The sequence below is a fragment of the Peromyscus californicus genome, unplaced genomic scaffold (genome assembly GCF_007827085.1).
Source record: "Peromyscus californicus insignis strain IS unplaced genomic scaffold, ASM782708v3 Scaffold_18__1_contigs__length_77618521, whole genome shotgun sequence".
Taxonomy (NCBI): Eukaryota; Metazoa; Chordata; class Mammalia; order Rodentia; family Cricetidae; genus Peromyscus; species Peromyscus californicus.
The window spans coordinates 74,371,761-74,389,051 of NW_026294480.1; the positions used below are offsets into that span (position 1 = coordinate 74,371,761).

The 17,291-nt window shown below is 36.0% G+C and overlaps 1 protein-coding gene across 17 annotated transcripts in view; it reads right to left on the minus strand.

Annotated features, from left to right (window-relative positions):
* The window catches only part of Fam172a (family with sequence similarity 172 member A), a 483,175-nt gene that overhangs the window by 268,088 nt on the left and 197,796 nt on the right, over positions 1 to 17,291 (minus strand). For 16 of the 17 annotated variants that reach the window (XM_052743685.1, XM_052743677.1, XM_052743684.1 and 13 more), the window contains one exon: positions 10,897 to 11,115. The exons of the other annotated variant lie outside the window; for it this stretch is intronic. In XM_052743685.1, coding sequence (XP_052599645.1) covers positions 10,897 to 11,115 — 219 coding nt within the window. The remainder of the gene's footprint in view (positions 1 to 10,896; positions 11,116 to 17,291) is intronic. 17 annotated transcript variants of the gene reach the window in all.

The following is a 17,291-nucleotide window of genomic DNA, read 5'->3' on the forward strand; positions in this document are numbered from 1 at the left end:
CCCAGGAATCCACAAGATTCCAGCTAAGATTCCAAGCAATAGTAGAGAGGGTGCCTGAACGGGCCTTCCCCTGTAATCAGATTAATGACTACCCTAATTGTCATCATAGAACCTTCATCCAATAACTGATGGAAGCAGATGCAGAGATCCACAGCTAAGCATTGGGCCGAGCTCCTGGAGTCCAGTCAAAGAAAGGGAGGAGGGGTTATATGAGCAAGGGGGTCAAGATCATGATGGGCAAACCCACAGAGACAGCTGACCTGAGCTAGTGGGAGCTCACAGACTCTGGACTGACAGCTGGGGAACCTGCATAGGATGAAACTAGGCCCTCTGAACTGTGGGTGACAGTTGTGTGGCTCGGGCAGTTTGTGGGGTTCCAGGCAGTGGGACCAGGATTTATCCCTAGTGCACGAACTGGCTTTTTGGAGCCTATTCCCCATGGAGGGATATCTTGCTCAGCCTTAATGCAAGGTGGAGGGGCTTGGTCCTGCCTTAACTTGACATGCCAGACATTGTTAACTCCCCTTGGGAGGCCTTACACTCTTTGAGTAATGGATAGGAGAGGGATGGGTGGGATCGGGAGGAGGGGAGGGAGGGGGAAATGTAGTTGGTATGTAAAATGAAAAAAAAACTTTTAAATAAAAAAGGAAGAAAGAAGAAAAGAAAAGATTGAACAATGAAAAAGCAACTTTGTAGTAACTTTGAAAGCAAACTTCATTATACTTACTCTTTTAAATAAAAACTGTAAGATAAAGAAAGTAATGTATTCATGAATGGATAATGACTGTATTTTAATACAACTTTTTGAGTTATTAGAAAAGTAATGACAGCAGTGGACTGTTGGTAGATGGCACTTGAGATAGAGCAACGTTTGTTTCTTCCTATCATTCTTCATTGTCTTAAACAATAAATGTAAATATCCAATCAGCCCAGCTGGACAAACAAAAACAAACAAACATCACAGTCAGTTTCTCTTTCTAAGAATTGCTCAAGCCAATCCATGGAAAGCATTCCTTGTTGGGCACTCTCTGCCATGTGAAAAGGAATGTTTGGAGATGAGGAGGAGGAAAGTCCTCACAGGGGAAACATTAAATCCACTAGTTCAGATATAAGTCACATTTTCTAGTTGGACAATATCAACTAGTAAAACCAATGTTTTGATTTTCTTTTGTTCTGTGAGTCATAAAAGGCCAAGGGATTATTTTTGGCAAGATCTGGTTTGATAAACATGTTTGTACTTTATCTCTGGCTCCATAAATCCTAAATTCCTTGGAATTTCAAATGATAGGAATGACTTTTGTCAAGCAAGAGTTCCCTTTCCACTGATTTTAGGCAGATAAGGTGTTGTAGCATGGACCTCTTTGATGCCCTCAGGACAGGGTGTCCCCAAGAAAGAACAACCGAGTATAAGGTAGAAACTTGTGGTCTCTCCCCCAGACCTGCAGGGCAAGAGAAGCCTCCACCTACTGAACACACTGACGTGCAGGTAGCACTCCCAGATCGGACACTGAAACAGCAAAAAATCGTCCAGGTACACTGCTCTCGCATCTCTTTCGTTTGCTCATTCCCAAGTTGTAATGTTTATAAAAACAACAACAAAAGTAAATCTAAAATGTTTTCTTTAGTTTTGTGAGCAGTTCCAACAAGCTATAAGCCAGAACTGAATTGTTGGGTGTTCAGTTGAACTAGAGAACCCAGCGCTGTCAGAGAAATACCCCAGAATGAAAAAGGCACAAGAACCAGTGATCTTCAGGAGTGGACTCTTTCTCACATGATTCTCACGCTGAGAATAAAGCAAACATACTTTCAGATATGTAGCCTAAAGCTACTGGTCTTAAAGCCCCCAAACTATGTGTCCAAAACTGCCTTATCTTATGATTCCAGTTTTCAGACACAAAATTGAGGTGTGGGGAAATCAACTTAAGTCAGATGTAATTCAACTCAGGCTGATCAAACTCCATACTGCTAATCTCATGTCCATGTATCTTATCAGACACTGAAAATGAGAAACAGTTATCCCATTGTGACTTCAATGACACAGGTTTTAAGTTGATTTGTAAAACCATAGAAAACCTTGTAGGTGTGTCTAACATTCAGCCAGAAAGTCGTATGTTCAATGGAGTAGCTATGAATGCTCTCCAATGCAAAATCATAAAAAATGTAATGCATTGTAAGATTTTTCTTTTGTTTTCTGATTGTGTTGTTCTGATAAATGAAATGTATCTTGACACCCAAAGGGTGGCCAAACATCAGAATGACCATTATTGGGAATACAGCTGTCAGTAAAAGCTGGCCTGGATGTGAGGGAAGGAAATTCTTATACACTGTTGGTAAACCAGTGTAGACAAGTACAGATTGCTTTGTAAAGGAGTCCCAAGCTTTCTCAACAAACAAACATAAAACCCTCGAAATAGACCCGCCACAGGACCCACCTGTACTCTTCTGGGCAGAAGAATTGCATATTCTACTGCAGAGATACTTGGGCAGCTATGTTCATGTCTGCTCTACTCACATTAGCTAGAACCTGGATATATATTATAAATGAAGAGACAAAACATGTGGTACAGATACACAATGGAATATTACTCTGCTGTGAAAAACATGAAATCATGAAAATCACAGGTAAAGAGATGACAAGGAAAAAACGAAACTGTGAAGTAATTCAGGCACAGAGTTCTCACACAGGGGTCCCAGCTTCACATTTTTGTTTTGTTTTCTGTCTTAACTTGGAGCACAATTGGAAGCCAGGAAACCACAAAGGGGCTTTTGGGAAGTCAGCAGACTAAGCAAGGGGGGATAATAGACTGTAGGTGAAATGAGAGTAGGGAGGTAGAATACTGAGGGTAGAAAATCTAATGTGGGGAGGGGCACAGACGTATGGAGATGTTAGGGGGCTACAGGGGATGACTAAAGAAGAATTAAAAAGCCGTATGGAAGCCTACTGTCTCGCAATACAATGAAAAATTTTGACTGGAAGGATAGAAGAACCATTTAATACGAAAGAAGATAGATGAATAGTGGGTATTAAAGAACTAACTAGGGATATGGTGGGGGAACAGGGAGAGGAATGGGTAGTAGATGGGTTAACTAAAACTAAATATTATGAAAAAGTGCATGAAAGCTAATTTCAAAATATAACTGAAATAAACAAAGCACGGGAGCGGAATTGCTTTGCATGGATGGACAGTGCTACTCCTCACAGACACGGGTTAAACCTGCAGTGCACAGCATGGGATTCCTTCCTCGGGTTACTGGTCAGAGGAGTACAGGATCTCATGCACACACGCCACTGCCACTGCAATTGCTTCCACAACAACTGCATGGTGAAACGATTGTGGAGGAAAACACATATTTGGCTACATGACAGAGAAATCAGTTGTAAACCAACTGGGTAACTTCCTCTCTATTATTATTGTCCCAATGGTAATGCTATCAAATTGCCTTATAAATATGTATGCTTATCCCCATAGACCTGGACTGATCTCAACTATGGTCAGGGTGACTTCTTTTTGTACATGGCAGCAGTAGAAGCAGAGACTCATAGCTGATCAAAGTGCTGAGAACTCGAGACTCCTATTCAGCCCTAACTGGGTCCCCACTATCAACACCCCTGGAAGAATAATGGAAGAGCTGGAGGATGAGGAGTGCTAGAAACAGACGTGACATGGAACCCATGGCAGTTGTGGCTACTGCACAACCCACACACAAAATCAAGCCATCCAAACTCCAGCAGAGAGAGGAAGGTGCTCTCCAGCCTTCACTCTACTGAGGAGCAACTGGCACACACAGCTCCTGGAGGATGGAGAATCAACTGATTATGGATTAGTGCATTTTCAGAAAAAAAACCCAACAACATGAAGTTGGGAAGGGGGCAGAGAGTGTTGGAGGGGAGAAATGGCATGTATGGCGAACGGCATTAAATGATAATTCATTGTAATGAACAAAATTCTCAAGAATAAAATTAAGTTTAGGCATGTTCGTGAGAATATGTAAACCATTTGGAATCATTTCTTTGAATATCATAAGTACATCATTTGTCCCTTCCTTTTTCCTTCCTTCAAACCCTCCCATGTATCCCCACTTACTCTCTTTCAAATTCATGGCCTCTTTTTTCATTAACTTTTGTTACATATACATAAGTTGGTTATCCAAGACCAAAAGGTCATCCCTGAAAACATATAAATACAAGTAACATTATACAGACCAAGCATGTTGTGTGTGTGGGTGTACATGCATGCACACATATTTAAACAACTTTATACTGATTATTAGAGCTACCAGCCAAAGTATTTTTTCTTTATCCAGCTATCTTCCTAAAGGTTTTTGGGTTAAAGAATGCCAACGATGTAGTGCTCATTTCTAAGGATACTAGCTCCAGTGTGAAGAGCAGCAGCCATTGGTGGTCCAAGGAGTAAAATAGTGTGTCCATAGTTATGGGGGCAGAAATATGTTTTTTTAAATGAATATGTACATATTTAGATATTTGACTCAGTTCTCAACCCAACACATTAAAAAACAGATGCTTTAAAAAATGATCTGTTGGCAAGATGCTTGTTAAATTTTATCAGCTGAAATATTAAAATTCATAATGAATTAATTAACACATCATATAAAAATAAAATGTTTTTGTTTCATCGTTTTACAAAGTACTATAACCAGTGGTGGTTAAAACTGGGAATTTTGTATGTCTTGATATGTGTTGCTCAGAGAGAAACTAAATTTATAGAATTACCACTAAATTGATGACATTTTCTGTCTTCACTCTTGAATTGAGTTGGCAGATGTTTTAAGAACAAAAAATTCCATCTTATTACAAAACATATTAAGCAGGTTTTCCTGCCAGGCATGTCTGACAATGTTTATTGCCTAGACCAAATCAATCCCTTTAAGAAGCCATAATATATTATAGCAAGTATATTATTTGATAGTTAAGGAAAGTTGCTACATGAAAGAGTTAGTCCTTTGATCTCTTACTCTGCTCCTCATGCATTAGAAAGGTACCACATGATCCACTATGTAGTCACACCTACTTACAAACATTCAGCAAGTAAAATAGGCTTGACTAAGCCTACAGTTTCAGGCATCCATGCTATTTTAAGTTTGTCTATGTATATTAGATACTGCATCAACTTGAAAAGAGATTGGCTATTTACTAGAAGCCAGGGAAGAAGAAAATGCAAATACCTGAGTATGCAAGCTGGTCACTATTAAAAAATATTTGGATCTTACTGCACTTCAGATCATGAGTCTATACAAAAAGTTCTATACAAAAGTACAAAATTGGGAAAACTCCAAAATCTGGATTGGATGTTCCCAAGCATTTTGAATAAGAAAGACTCAATCTGTATGGGAAAAATAAGGTAGTTCCAAGGACTAAACTGGAATAGCTGTTTCTAATTTATACAACCTAACTTTATTGTGGAGATTCTACATTGAAATGGCTACAGTGACAGCAGTGAGGACGACAGAAGACATTTGTCAGCCCGCACCAGCACTGTCAACACACCCAACCCACCATATCAAAAGTACATTTTAAAGTCACAATTTTTTCAGAGTTGGCTGTTTCTTAACAATTGCAAAAATTCAAATTAAAAAAAAAGTAAGAGAAAGAAATTCAAATAAAGGCTTTAAAAATCAGTCAGAAAACTACCCCACACCAAAGATTCTGAATGTTAAGAAATAAGATTTTAGACGGATGTCAACAAACGGTCAATCTACACATATGTGAGTATCTTCAATGCGCAAGGCCAGGTTCTGACAAGAGTCTATAATGTCTTCTGTAGTGGGTAGCCATTCTAGCTTTGATCTGGAAGTTCCAACCCCCACTGAGGCTTCGGTAACTGTCACGCCTACAAGGCGGGGCCAAGAGAGGACCCTGAAGACCCGGATCCGGATTCGCTGGCTCTCTTGGTTCCTGGACCCTGGACGCTGGAGGTAGACCAAGCAGAGTTCTCCAGAGAACACCGCTGGACTGCGCCATACCTTTTCCAGACCCTGCAAACTATCCCTTCATTTGTAAGTTACCCCACAAAATATACCTCCCTTTTAACTATGTGGAGAGGCCTAAATAATTTCACCAATAGTCTTCTTTACATTTGGACTTCTTCTTTGATGGCTATGTAACTTCCCTTCTTATCTCCAAATTCAGTAGATTGTTTGTTAATTTCTCATGCTTTCTAAACCTCCTTCAAGTGCCATCAGCAAGACCACCCCTTCATCTCACCTTAGATGAGAGATGTCCAAGCAGTCACAACACAATGTTAGAAATTCAACATCTAGTCTACCTACCTGTATTCTACCTTTATTCTGTAAGTTCTATGAACAGATCTTAATCCTGTTATAAAAAGCTCATTTGATATCTAATAATCTTCACTTCTATGTTGAAGGCAAGTTTATCTAGTTATGTCTACACCAAGATCTAGTCTTCTTGGTTTGCTTTCTTTTCAGGGATCAACTAGTAATAAGTGGATTGAGTATTTCTGTTAGTGTTTAGTGTTTCCTGATTCTCCTATAACTTACTTTGCACTACTGAAAAAAGTGTCTCTATCTGCTTATTGTTAAGGATTGAAACACAATGGGAAAAGGTAGGAGGTATACTCAGAAATTTAGAGGATTATCGGGAGACCTATGTAAAGAAATAAAATGTAAACGTATTAACAATAAAATTATGAAACAAAAATGTAAATGCTACCTCAAAATAGCAGATGATAAGATGTGCAGAGGCTAACTACTTGTTATTATTTTCAGAGGTTTTGGAAAGCACCAGCTATTACTATAGTGGCAAGGAGGCAATGTTTCATCTGGGTAGAATCCAGATTAAGGGAAAAGAAAGGAAACAAAGTTGCAGATTTGACAAAGTACCAAGTGTATACACAGTAGAGCAAATGTGTAAAGCAAACACCATTAGGGTAAATGTGAGCAGATGTGTGAAATGGAAATAACTGTGGCTAAGCACGAAATATTTCCACTTCCATCCATAATTTTAGTACTGACAAAATGGCTAAAAAAAGAAAACAGGATACTCTTTTATACATTCAAGTAAGAAAGTTTAAATCCATCAACAATAAATCTTACACTAATTACATTAATTAATGAAATATTACTTACTTTTTTGAATCTTATCGTGGGTGCTGGACTGGATAGGATACCGGTAATATAGTTTTTTGTTTGTTTGTTTTAGTTAAAATGCAACTACACATAAAAAAAATCAAGTCATATATGTTAACATTGTAGGATTTACTTAAAGCAACTGTACTTTGGGATTTTAATGAATGGCTCTATCATCTTATTAAAACTTTATTGAGACAACTCTATTCTACAAATGTATATTATGATTGATCTCCTTTAGGCTCAGAGGAAACTGTGCTGAGCAAAAGTACACTAAGTTTTGACCCCCCTAGAGTTTATGTTATCCTGATCACAGTCTCCTTATCAATAAATCTGAATCAATATTGGTTATCCTACTAAGCAAGAACACATTTGTCTATTCTTTACAGCTGGTCAGAAATCTTTGATTAAGACTGGTGGGGTGGCTCAGTGGGTAAAAGAGCTTGCTGCCAAGCCTGACGACCCGAGTTTAATACCTAAGACTCACTTTGTAGAAGAGAACTTCTCTCCAAAGTTGTCCTCTGACCTCAACATTCAGGATGTGGTATGTGTGGACCCACATTCATACAACACACACACACACACACACGCACACACGCACACACGCACAGACGCACAGAGTAAAGAAACTGCTCAAAGGTTAAGAGCACTTGCTGTTGATGAAGAGGACTTGGGTTCAGTTCCAAGCATTCACATGGTGGCTCAAACCATCTGTAACTCCAGTTCCAGAAGCTCCAATGCCCTCTTCTGATATCTGGGGGCAATACACATACATGGAACATATACACACATTCAGGCAAAACATGCACACACATAACATTTAAAAGTAAACCTAATATTTTTTGAAAAATTCAATATTTATAACCATCAGATATGACTATACCATATCGTATTTTTACCACATATACTTAATTTTCTTATTTTAGCTCCATAATTTGTTTTCTCTGGGAAGGACAATGTGGTAAAGATAGATGTATAGGGACAAAAGTCCATACTAATTACGTGATTTGAACATATATTTCTACCAGTTCCTAGCTATGTGATTCTGGACTGTAACCTGTGCATCAGTTCACTTAACTGTAACCAACCAATTTCTGACTGGATGTAAGACTTGTTCCAGAAGATGAAACCCATACTTGGCACTATTATTGGTTCAAGAATCTATGGTTGGACAGGTAATGGGCCCTACCCAAAACAGACCAAATCCCATCACATTAATGGGATTTACACATTAAATTCTACTCCTAATCTGACGTTATTGGCACTTGTTAGCTGTTGGAAAGGAGACACAGTTTTGTCTAAGAGTGCAGTCCCTGGTTAGTTAACCATACTCCAGTGGAAGATGACACATCTAAGAATACTTGTGCAGCATATAAATTGGTCCAAATGGGTTATTTTTCTTTTAAAGGACACAAAGTAGGATGGGTAGATATAGGAAGAGTTTGGGGGTGGAGAATATGACCAAAACGTATTATATAAACCTCTCAAAGAACAGATGAGAAATTCTAAACAAGAATGATTAAGGAGAGTATAAATAATAGTTAATTCTCCTCCTTATATACCATGCTCTGGTAATATTTGGAGACATGTAGAAGGAAAAAATAATTTCTTGGGTAGATCACTTTTTATCTTAGAATAAATGAGACAATCTTTTTCCCATTTAGAGCAAAGTCTTATCATTCAGAAGTATGCTGAAGTGTTTCAGCATATACATGCTATTATGCACAATCCTAGGTGATTTTAAGAGAAACAGTGTTAAGAAAATATGATATTAACTCAAAGAGCCACATACAAACCTGTGTGATGCAGATGAGTATTTGTAAAAGGGAACCTCTTTTGGGCCAAATGGAACAAAAAAGAAAAGCCAATCCTCTCCTCTTTCATAAATAAGTAAATAAAATGGAAAATGAGTAAAAATACCTACAGTATAAAAATTAGAAAAGAATTAAATGAAAAGTAAAAAACAAAACAAAAGAGACTGAGTTTTAGTAAACAACAGAGTATAGTCAGAGCTGCAGAGATGAAGGAAATAAAGAAAACATACATATAAAAACAGAGAGAAAACCCAAGCAGTGCTGCCAAGACAGACTGGAAGGCAAAGGAGAAGTGACTCTTACAATGGGTGCTCGAGACACTTCTTAATCCATACAAATTACAAGCCAACAATGAAGAAATAAACATCTTAACATTGCCAAGTCACTGTGCTGCTTACATCTCACATACACACATGAAGACTATTTATGATCTGTGTATTCAAAAAGTCTTACAAAAGTCATTTTTGGAATCTGGATATGAGAGCACTTTAATCACAAATGATATTTACACATTGGATGATATGGCAAAAATTTAAGGACACCAGATGGACTAAAAAGCCAGTATCAAAACTTTGGTGTAGTTGGACAAAGATTTCATATATCCACAATAGGACAAACAGAATACTTAAGAGACTTTAAATTTAATAATTATTAAACAGTGAGATGATTTGCAAAAGTTGAAATATTATAATCTCCCTAATGATTCTGACTCACAGTATTAAATATTCTGTGTATTCCTGGTTAGGATACAGATTTCAGAGTCTTGAAAGTTAACACAATACTCCAACAAAAGACTGCTGTTAATGCTCAATTTCTAAAACAAGAAAACTTTGCCATGTCATAAATGAAGATAAAGGAAAAGGAAACCAGTAATCAATGAATATTACCTCAAAGATGGTATGAAATATTTAATTAGTAATCTTTTAAGGATAAATGTGAACATAGGTCAAGTCGAATATTCTAAAATGTTACTACTGCCCTACAGGTTCCACCCAGGTCTGGTGGCTCACACAAAAATGCCAGCAGGGAAAGACGAGAACATCACACAAATTTACGTGAAGCCTGGATCACATAGAAGTCCCAGGCCAATCTGGGATACACAGTGACTCTTGTTTTTTCCTCAATCATCTCTATAGACAAAAAACATTAAATTGTAAGTTTAAGTGTACTGAATTGTTCAACTTTAAAGAATGTATCAACTTCCTATCTTCCCTCTTCCAGCAGCATTTTCTTTAATGCTTTACTGTTAAATTCTAGAAAACAAAATATACACCTTTAAAAATAGCACACACTCGTGTCATCAAAGAATACGTCAAAGCACAAAAAATGTTCTTGTGTGTTACTACAGAACTCTGTGCCCTTGGGTGGCACCACTGTAGGGATCCCATGATGCTATGCAAACACTCAGTGGGTGTGACAAGAGCAAACACCAGTGACCCCCTTACTGCACTGCCCCTGGACGGTTCAAGCTGAAATATTTACTGAAATATTAGTTACTTTCCCTCTGAAGGGACTTAGACACTATGGATGGATAGTTGTTCACAAACATCATCTGGTGAAACTTGCCACCCCAGATGAATATAGTTTTACATCTTGTTTTAGAATTATTATGTTATATTTATTCTCATAAGACATTGAAGTAGTAATATGCTGGAGAATTGCATTAAAGAGTTTTCTTCCTTTTGCCTGTATCATATTAAAACTAGAAACTGTTCCTTGAAACAGCAAATGACATAAAAGACAACAGCATTTGTTTAGCGACTCTATAAAATGTTGCATGAAAATAAGAGTGATAGGTCTTGTAACTTTAATTAAAAAGGGAAAAAAACCCATCCAAGCAGACAATAACCATGGAAAATAAATGTTCACTAAAAACTAAAGAATCAATAAATTTTAAGACAATAAAATGATTGATATGAAATGAAATCCTACAAAAAGCAAAGAGGCAGTGAAGCGAAGTAGAGCACTTTCTCACCCTGATAAACAACTGCATCATTTCTTTCTCCTTTTGGGGGTTACGGTACTTCTCATAGAAATCACGGCGCTTCTTTGTTTCTTTTGAGACTTTATCTCTCCTTTCCCGCTTCTCTGCTGGCTCATCCGTGCCATCAGAAGACCACTGTTTGTGCATTTTTGGCTTTTCCACTTCAATATAGTTTTCATTTGGATTCAGGACTATGACTCCATACCCTTCCTGTTTTGAAATTTAAAAAAAAAAGTGGTACAAACTGATATCAGAATTTATTTCAATCCATGAAGAAAGAAGTTCCTAACATCCTAGGCAAGGTAATTTAATATAGTTTCAAGTTACTAAATATTCTTTTAGCAAAAACTATGTTAAATTTGTAAAATAAAGTTTAAAATTGTTTGCCTTTATTATATGGACAAATAAGCACAGATTATCTATAAGGATAAAAACAGAGAAAAAGGATGAATTTTAAATGAAAAATACAATCTATTCCCAGTGTGATTAAAATAAATTACCACACAGGGGAATACACTCAAACCACAAATGTGTGTTTTTAGAAAAGTATATCACCTGTGTACCTACCTTGGACCTTACTGTCTTTCCATACGGAAAGACTAAGAAATCACAGAGCAAAATAAACCAACAGGACGATGAGTGGAAACACTGTTTAATCTTGAAATTTGTTTCATGTCTCAGGTCACAGTAATAGGCTATCTTATTTAAGAATGAGTGCCTGGAGACTGAAATTTCCAAAGTTTAAAATCACAACTTTTGAGCTATAAGGGCTTTAGATTTCAAACATATTTTCCTGCTTCTCACTTCTACAAGGCAAACATTTCTGCAGGTATTAGAATCATCAGACATTTAGACTGAACTGATGAATTAATCTAAACATTAGAAATACAGCAACCAGTACCAAGTTTGAAGAATGGAAAACATTTAAGCAATTTATGTGTCTTTTCTATTCAATTCTGTATTATGAATGTCCTAATTATGATCTTGTAAAAAGACCCTTCCAGGTCATACCTAGAAACGTAATATATTAAGACAAAAATATCAGGAGCACAGAAAATAAAATTTGTAAATTCTCCATCCTTACTAAAACAAATGTAATGTTTCAAACTATAACCATAGAAATTTGTACATGAATTTCAGATTTCAACTGCTTTTAAAAACAAAACCAAACATAAGAAGATATATTTAAAAATACTGACAGTATAATCTTGACATAGCCCCAAGTTCGTTCTTTGAGATATGGTCCACTGGGGTTGTGATTTTTTGTTTTTGTTTCGTCTCATGAACTAGTTGCAAGTGCCATTGGAATTCTTTCACTTTTATGGCTCGTCAGAGGACATTGTTGACTAAAACCATTGCTGGTTTGGAAATTTCAAGATCACTGGAGTTCTGGTTTTGTGATAGGACTATTAATTAAGATATAATCCTTTTATACGTGTGGAAACTGTCTAATAATATATGCCAACATGATGAACAAAATACCACACTATTCAACAGATCCTTCAATAAAACTTTTACATAAATGCCACTTAGGAACCACTTAGAAAGTAGTTTTAAGAATTTAAACATTTTACTTCACGGCAAAAGAGATGTTGCATACTTTCTTTTTTAAGTTTGTTAGTTGTTGGGTCAAAGTTTTACCAACAAAAGACATTTTATTTGGGCCCACTTTATTCTAATCTGTATAGCTATTCAAACGTCTTGTAATTCATTGTGATCTCTGTCAGGTAGACAGATTGTCACTTGGTGATTTTCTACAGTTGGACACACTTGACTAATTATTAAAATCACATTTGAAGGAAGTTCCTAACCCTCTTCCTTGTGTCTTTTACAACTGTTCACGCCCGTCTCAAATTTTACCTATACCTTCTCCTCCCACCAAAGTAAATTAAAGAGCATGGTTACACTCTGCTAACCATGGTGAAATGCAGACATTCAGTACACTGCCTCTAAAGGTCACCACAGGCCAAAAAGAAAACTGCATCCCCACTGGATCTGTACTGGGAGTAAGTGGTCTCTTGTCATTTCTTCCCTGCCTTTTCTGACAAACACACGTGCGTGCACACATACACACACACAGAGCTTTTCATACTCATACACAAGTTAAAAAGCCGAAATAGAATCTTAAATTTCATAAGAGGTGCAAAAGCACTGATTACCACAATTTAATAATGATAGGAATATTCAAACTTAGGCAACAAAGTGACACTTTAATTATTGATTATATTAGATGATGCTCATGTGATAATTAATATAATAATATAACAAGGATTAGAAATGAGGACAACTGAGCAAATCTAACAATCACCAGAGTTACTAAACTGATATATAACTTAATCACCTAGCTATTATCTCGGCACCGTCAGACCCCTCTGGGCATCTCCATATCATCAGACCCTATGAACATTTTGATCTCATTTTTGGAAGTCAGACTGAAAAAAAAAAACAAACCAAAAACCTTGAACCTAGTTGATTTTAAATGGATTCCAAAATGTGAGATGTCCCATCTAAATAAATATAAACTATATACATCCATAATTCATCAAAGAAGTAGTATTTGTCAAAGTTATTGATTATGTAACTGAGAATTACATGACTCATTTATTCAATTTTCTAAAGGTACAATGATAATTTTTCACTGAGGCATCAACAGAAGAAAAATGATACCATTTTAAAATCAAAATGTAAATCAATTTGAGAATTTTAAAAATTTAAACGTCAGTAATAAATTCTGAAACAATTTAATTATTGTCTTTAATTAATTTAAAATTAAAAAATTCTTTAATTTAAAGAATATTTTGTCCTTTAGATATTTCAAATTGTCATTTTAATTAAAATAATAGTGATCACTAATAATCATAAATATTTCCTTCAAAAGTCAGAGTTGCAAATTTAATTACAATTCTGATCATGAAAATACTAGTATTTTGAATTATGATTTTCATAATAAACTGGTACAATGTTCAGGTACAAAGGTCAGTTTTAACAAGTTTATAAAAAGTAGAATAAAGCCCGCATGGGTATTTGCATTGTCTTACTTACATTCTAACCACAGACATATACCCAAACTTCACCTGTCCTTTCCTTTCTCTCTTACATACAATGTCGAGAATACCTTTATATAAGATTCAAAGACTTTGATAATGGCAACACTAATATATAGCAACCAAGGTGTCAAAGAAAATAAAGTAAGACAAAGCAGAGACAAATCATCAACAATTTTTTTAGAACTTAAACTTCAACAACTAGAACATATAGTGACTTAAAAATAATTCTATTCTCAATAATTCAATAATATACAGTAAGCTAAGTAAAAAAGATTGCTAATGTGATCTTTATTAAAGTTTTATAAAACTACAAAATAAAATCAGACATTAAGTGTATTATAAAGAACTATGTACTGCTCCCCTTAACAAGGGATCCTTATAACATCGGCCTAGAATCCTGAATGCTACATTGAACCTTTCTTTTAATATGTGAAAGTCCCATAGGATGCGAAGTTGCAGCATTCCAAAAACACGTGGAAAGCTCTTCTGTTACTTTTAACAAGATAAAATTATTAAACTGGTTATCTAAAAATGCAACTCCATAAGGCTTAGAACATCTTTTACAATGATTTACTAAATCGCTTTCAATATGCACGCAAAAGTCGTTAACTCACTCTTAGGTTTGACTTGCAGTATAGATCAAAAAGATATTCAAGTAGACAAATACAAGTTTAAAAGGAATACAAGTTTAATTAAAAGGAATACAAATACAAGTTTAATTCCGAAGACTCCATTTCTATGCATGTGGAAGTATAACTGTGGTTTCATTTACAGGTCTGTATTTATAAATTCTAAATTACAGGATCTTAACCTGAGGTTCACACAAAGGTTTAGTGCTAAAACATGGCATTCTTTTTAAACACAACTATTTGCTGTGATTAACATAAAAAACACAGGATCCCAGGATCTCTTACTGTGAAGACTAAAATGCACTTACTAATAAATAATAATTTATCATTCCATCAGCAAACAGTGGCATAGGCTGAAACAGATAGGTGATGTCCACCACAAAGGACACACAGGAAACTTTGCTAGAGATATTAAGTCAGCACAGAAATTTACTTATCAAGAATGTGTTGACAGAAACCTAAAAACAGCTGTTAAAAAAACTACTTTTCACCCCAAATGAAACTATAAAAACTAAAGATTTATCAAAGTTTGTGTATTAATTACCAATTATAAAGAGAATGGAAAATAGGGGCAAATTCTACAGCTTTTAAAATCTCTTGTGTGTGGCTAAATAAAAAAAAAATCAACTGAAAGTACTCAGCTCTGCACATTAACTTGCCAATACTTGAAGCCACATATGACCAGAGAGGTCAAGGGTCACACTAGAATCTTTTGACCCATGGAACTATCCATTTCAGTCTCCAGGCAAAGCTCTGTAGGAGATCATTTTACATAGATAAATCAATCATATTCTTCAAGTTCAGCATTCTACCTGCTTCGCTTGAAAGAAGACAGGTGTTCAACCTCAAGGCAAATGAAACTCCAAGTGTGTTATCCATAACTACCCACAGTTAAAATGGACAAACAGCTGTCCATTCATCTCTTCTGAAAGAGCTATGTTATGCTTACTCTCGTCTTCCCAAGAACGATATGCATATGTCACTGTTGCAACAACTTAGGTGCAACAATGAGATGAGGTCATGACAGCCAATCAGAAGTCACTAGTGAAGCGTTAAAGTAAACACAGCGTTGGAGCTGCAGCTCTGCTTGGAAAATGTCCCTCTATTATTTCTGCAATTTTCTCAAGACGTGACCTGGCACTGAAATGCCTGAAATGTCACCTGACTCCCTTTTGGGCTTCTCAAGATGCATTAAGGTGCACCCTCCAAATATTTTATAAAATATTCATCAGGATTATCCTTCAATTGGCAGTTTCACGAATTTTCATGCTGTATGCAAGATATAAAATAACTGTAGTATGGACCAACATAGATTATCCTAGATAAGTCTCCTACTTCAAATAGATCATCAAGTTAGTCAGTGAAAGAAAACATGCCACAAAAAGTTTTCAGAGGACCACCTGTTGTCTATTATTTTTACATAGCACTTACTCATAAATCATAACACAGGGTAATTAATCAAGCTGTCAAAGAGAAGGTCAAAGGTTATATGGTAGAGTCAGAAGGTCACGCATGGGCTGATAGAGGTCAGGGTCACACTGCATTCCTCATTATCAAGTTGGGATGAGAGACGGCCAAGCAAACAAAAGTGAAAGCAGATGGAGAAGTGAGAGGAGAAGAAAAGAGTGAAATTGTAGAAATGAAAGAAGACTGTCAATTAGCTTCAAATGGAGAATGAAAAAGAAATACAGAGATGTGCTAAAAAGAGCCCAAGAACACAAAGCAACTGGAGTTTCATCAACTTACTAACTGAATATAACTTTTCTTGCTCATTTTATTAATGCATACTAAGGATTATCACAGTAATGTATTTGCACTCACTATCTCTTTTCTAGCTTGTATGTTCAAGATTAATTAGGGTGAATCAAGAGTTCCAAAGATGAAGTATGATTTTCAAAAAGAAAAAAAAAGTCACAATGAGAAGCTTTTCTTCTCTTTAATATTATTTCAAGGTCATAACAAATTCAAATAGTTTTAAACCACAGGACAGATAATTCCTTCAGCACAATACAAAGATATCCACAAACATACATGCGTCATAAAAGTCATTTTGAATAACAAAACAGTTATAAAATATTCTATTATTACAGTGCTCTGAATTAGATGCAGAACACTGTGCAAAATTAGCTGTCACCCTTTGCTCAAAATCTTTGTTAATCTCATTTTGAATGTTTGCAGCTTTATCAACACATGCATCAATGTCAGCTCCTTGGTTACTGAACCGCTGTACTTGGAAGGAGATATAATTAAAATGTTTTGGCACAGAAAAGGTGAAATTGTATCTTCCCTTGTTCCCTTAGGAGTCTGTAAAACATGAAGGCTATATTGACAAACACACACCCTTGTCTCCAGTTCTGACATCTTAGGTCATCCAAGTGCTATTTTAAAAACTCACTATGCTCTTACCCATAATATCACCTGCTCTGTTTCTAACTTTTCCCTGAAGGTTTTAGGATACTAGGATGCTTGGACTTCATAGATATTTCTTATACTTGGCAATAATTGATCTATGGAAGTATTCCAGGAATCCACTGCCACCACAAAATAAATAAAATTACCATTTATTATCAAGGACAGAAATAAGATTTAATGCTCCAGCTTTATGGGAATTTTCTGATGCTTTGCTGCCTATAAACAAAACAAACAGACACCCACCCTCTAATACACTGAATGAAAGCAAGAATGAGTTCTAACTGGTGACCGGTGGATG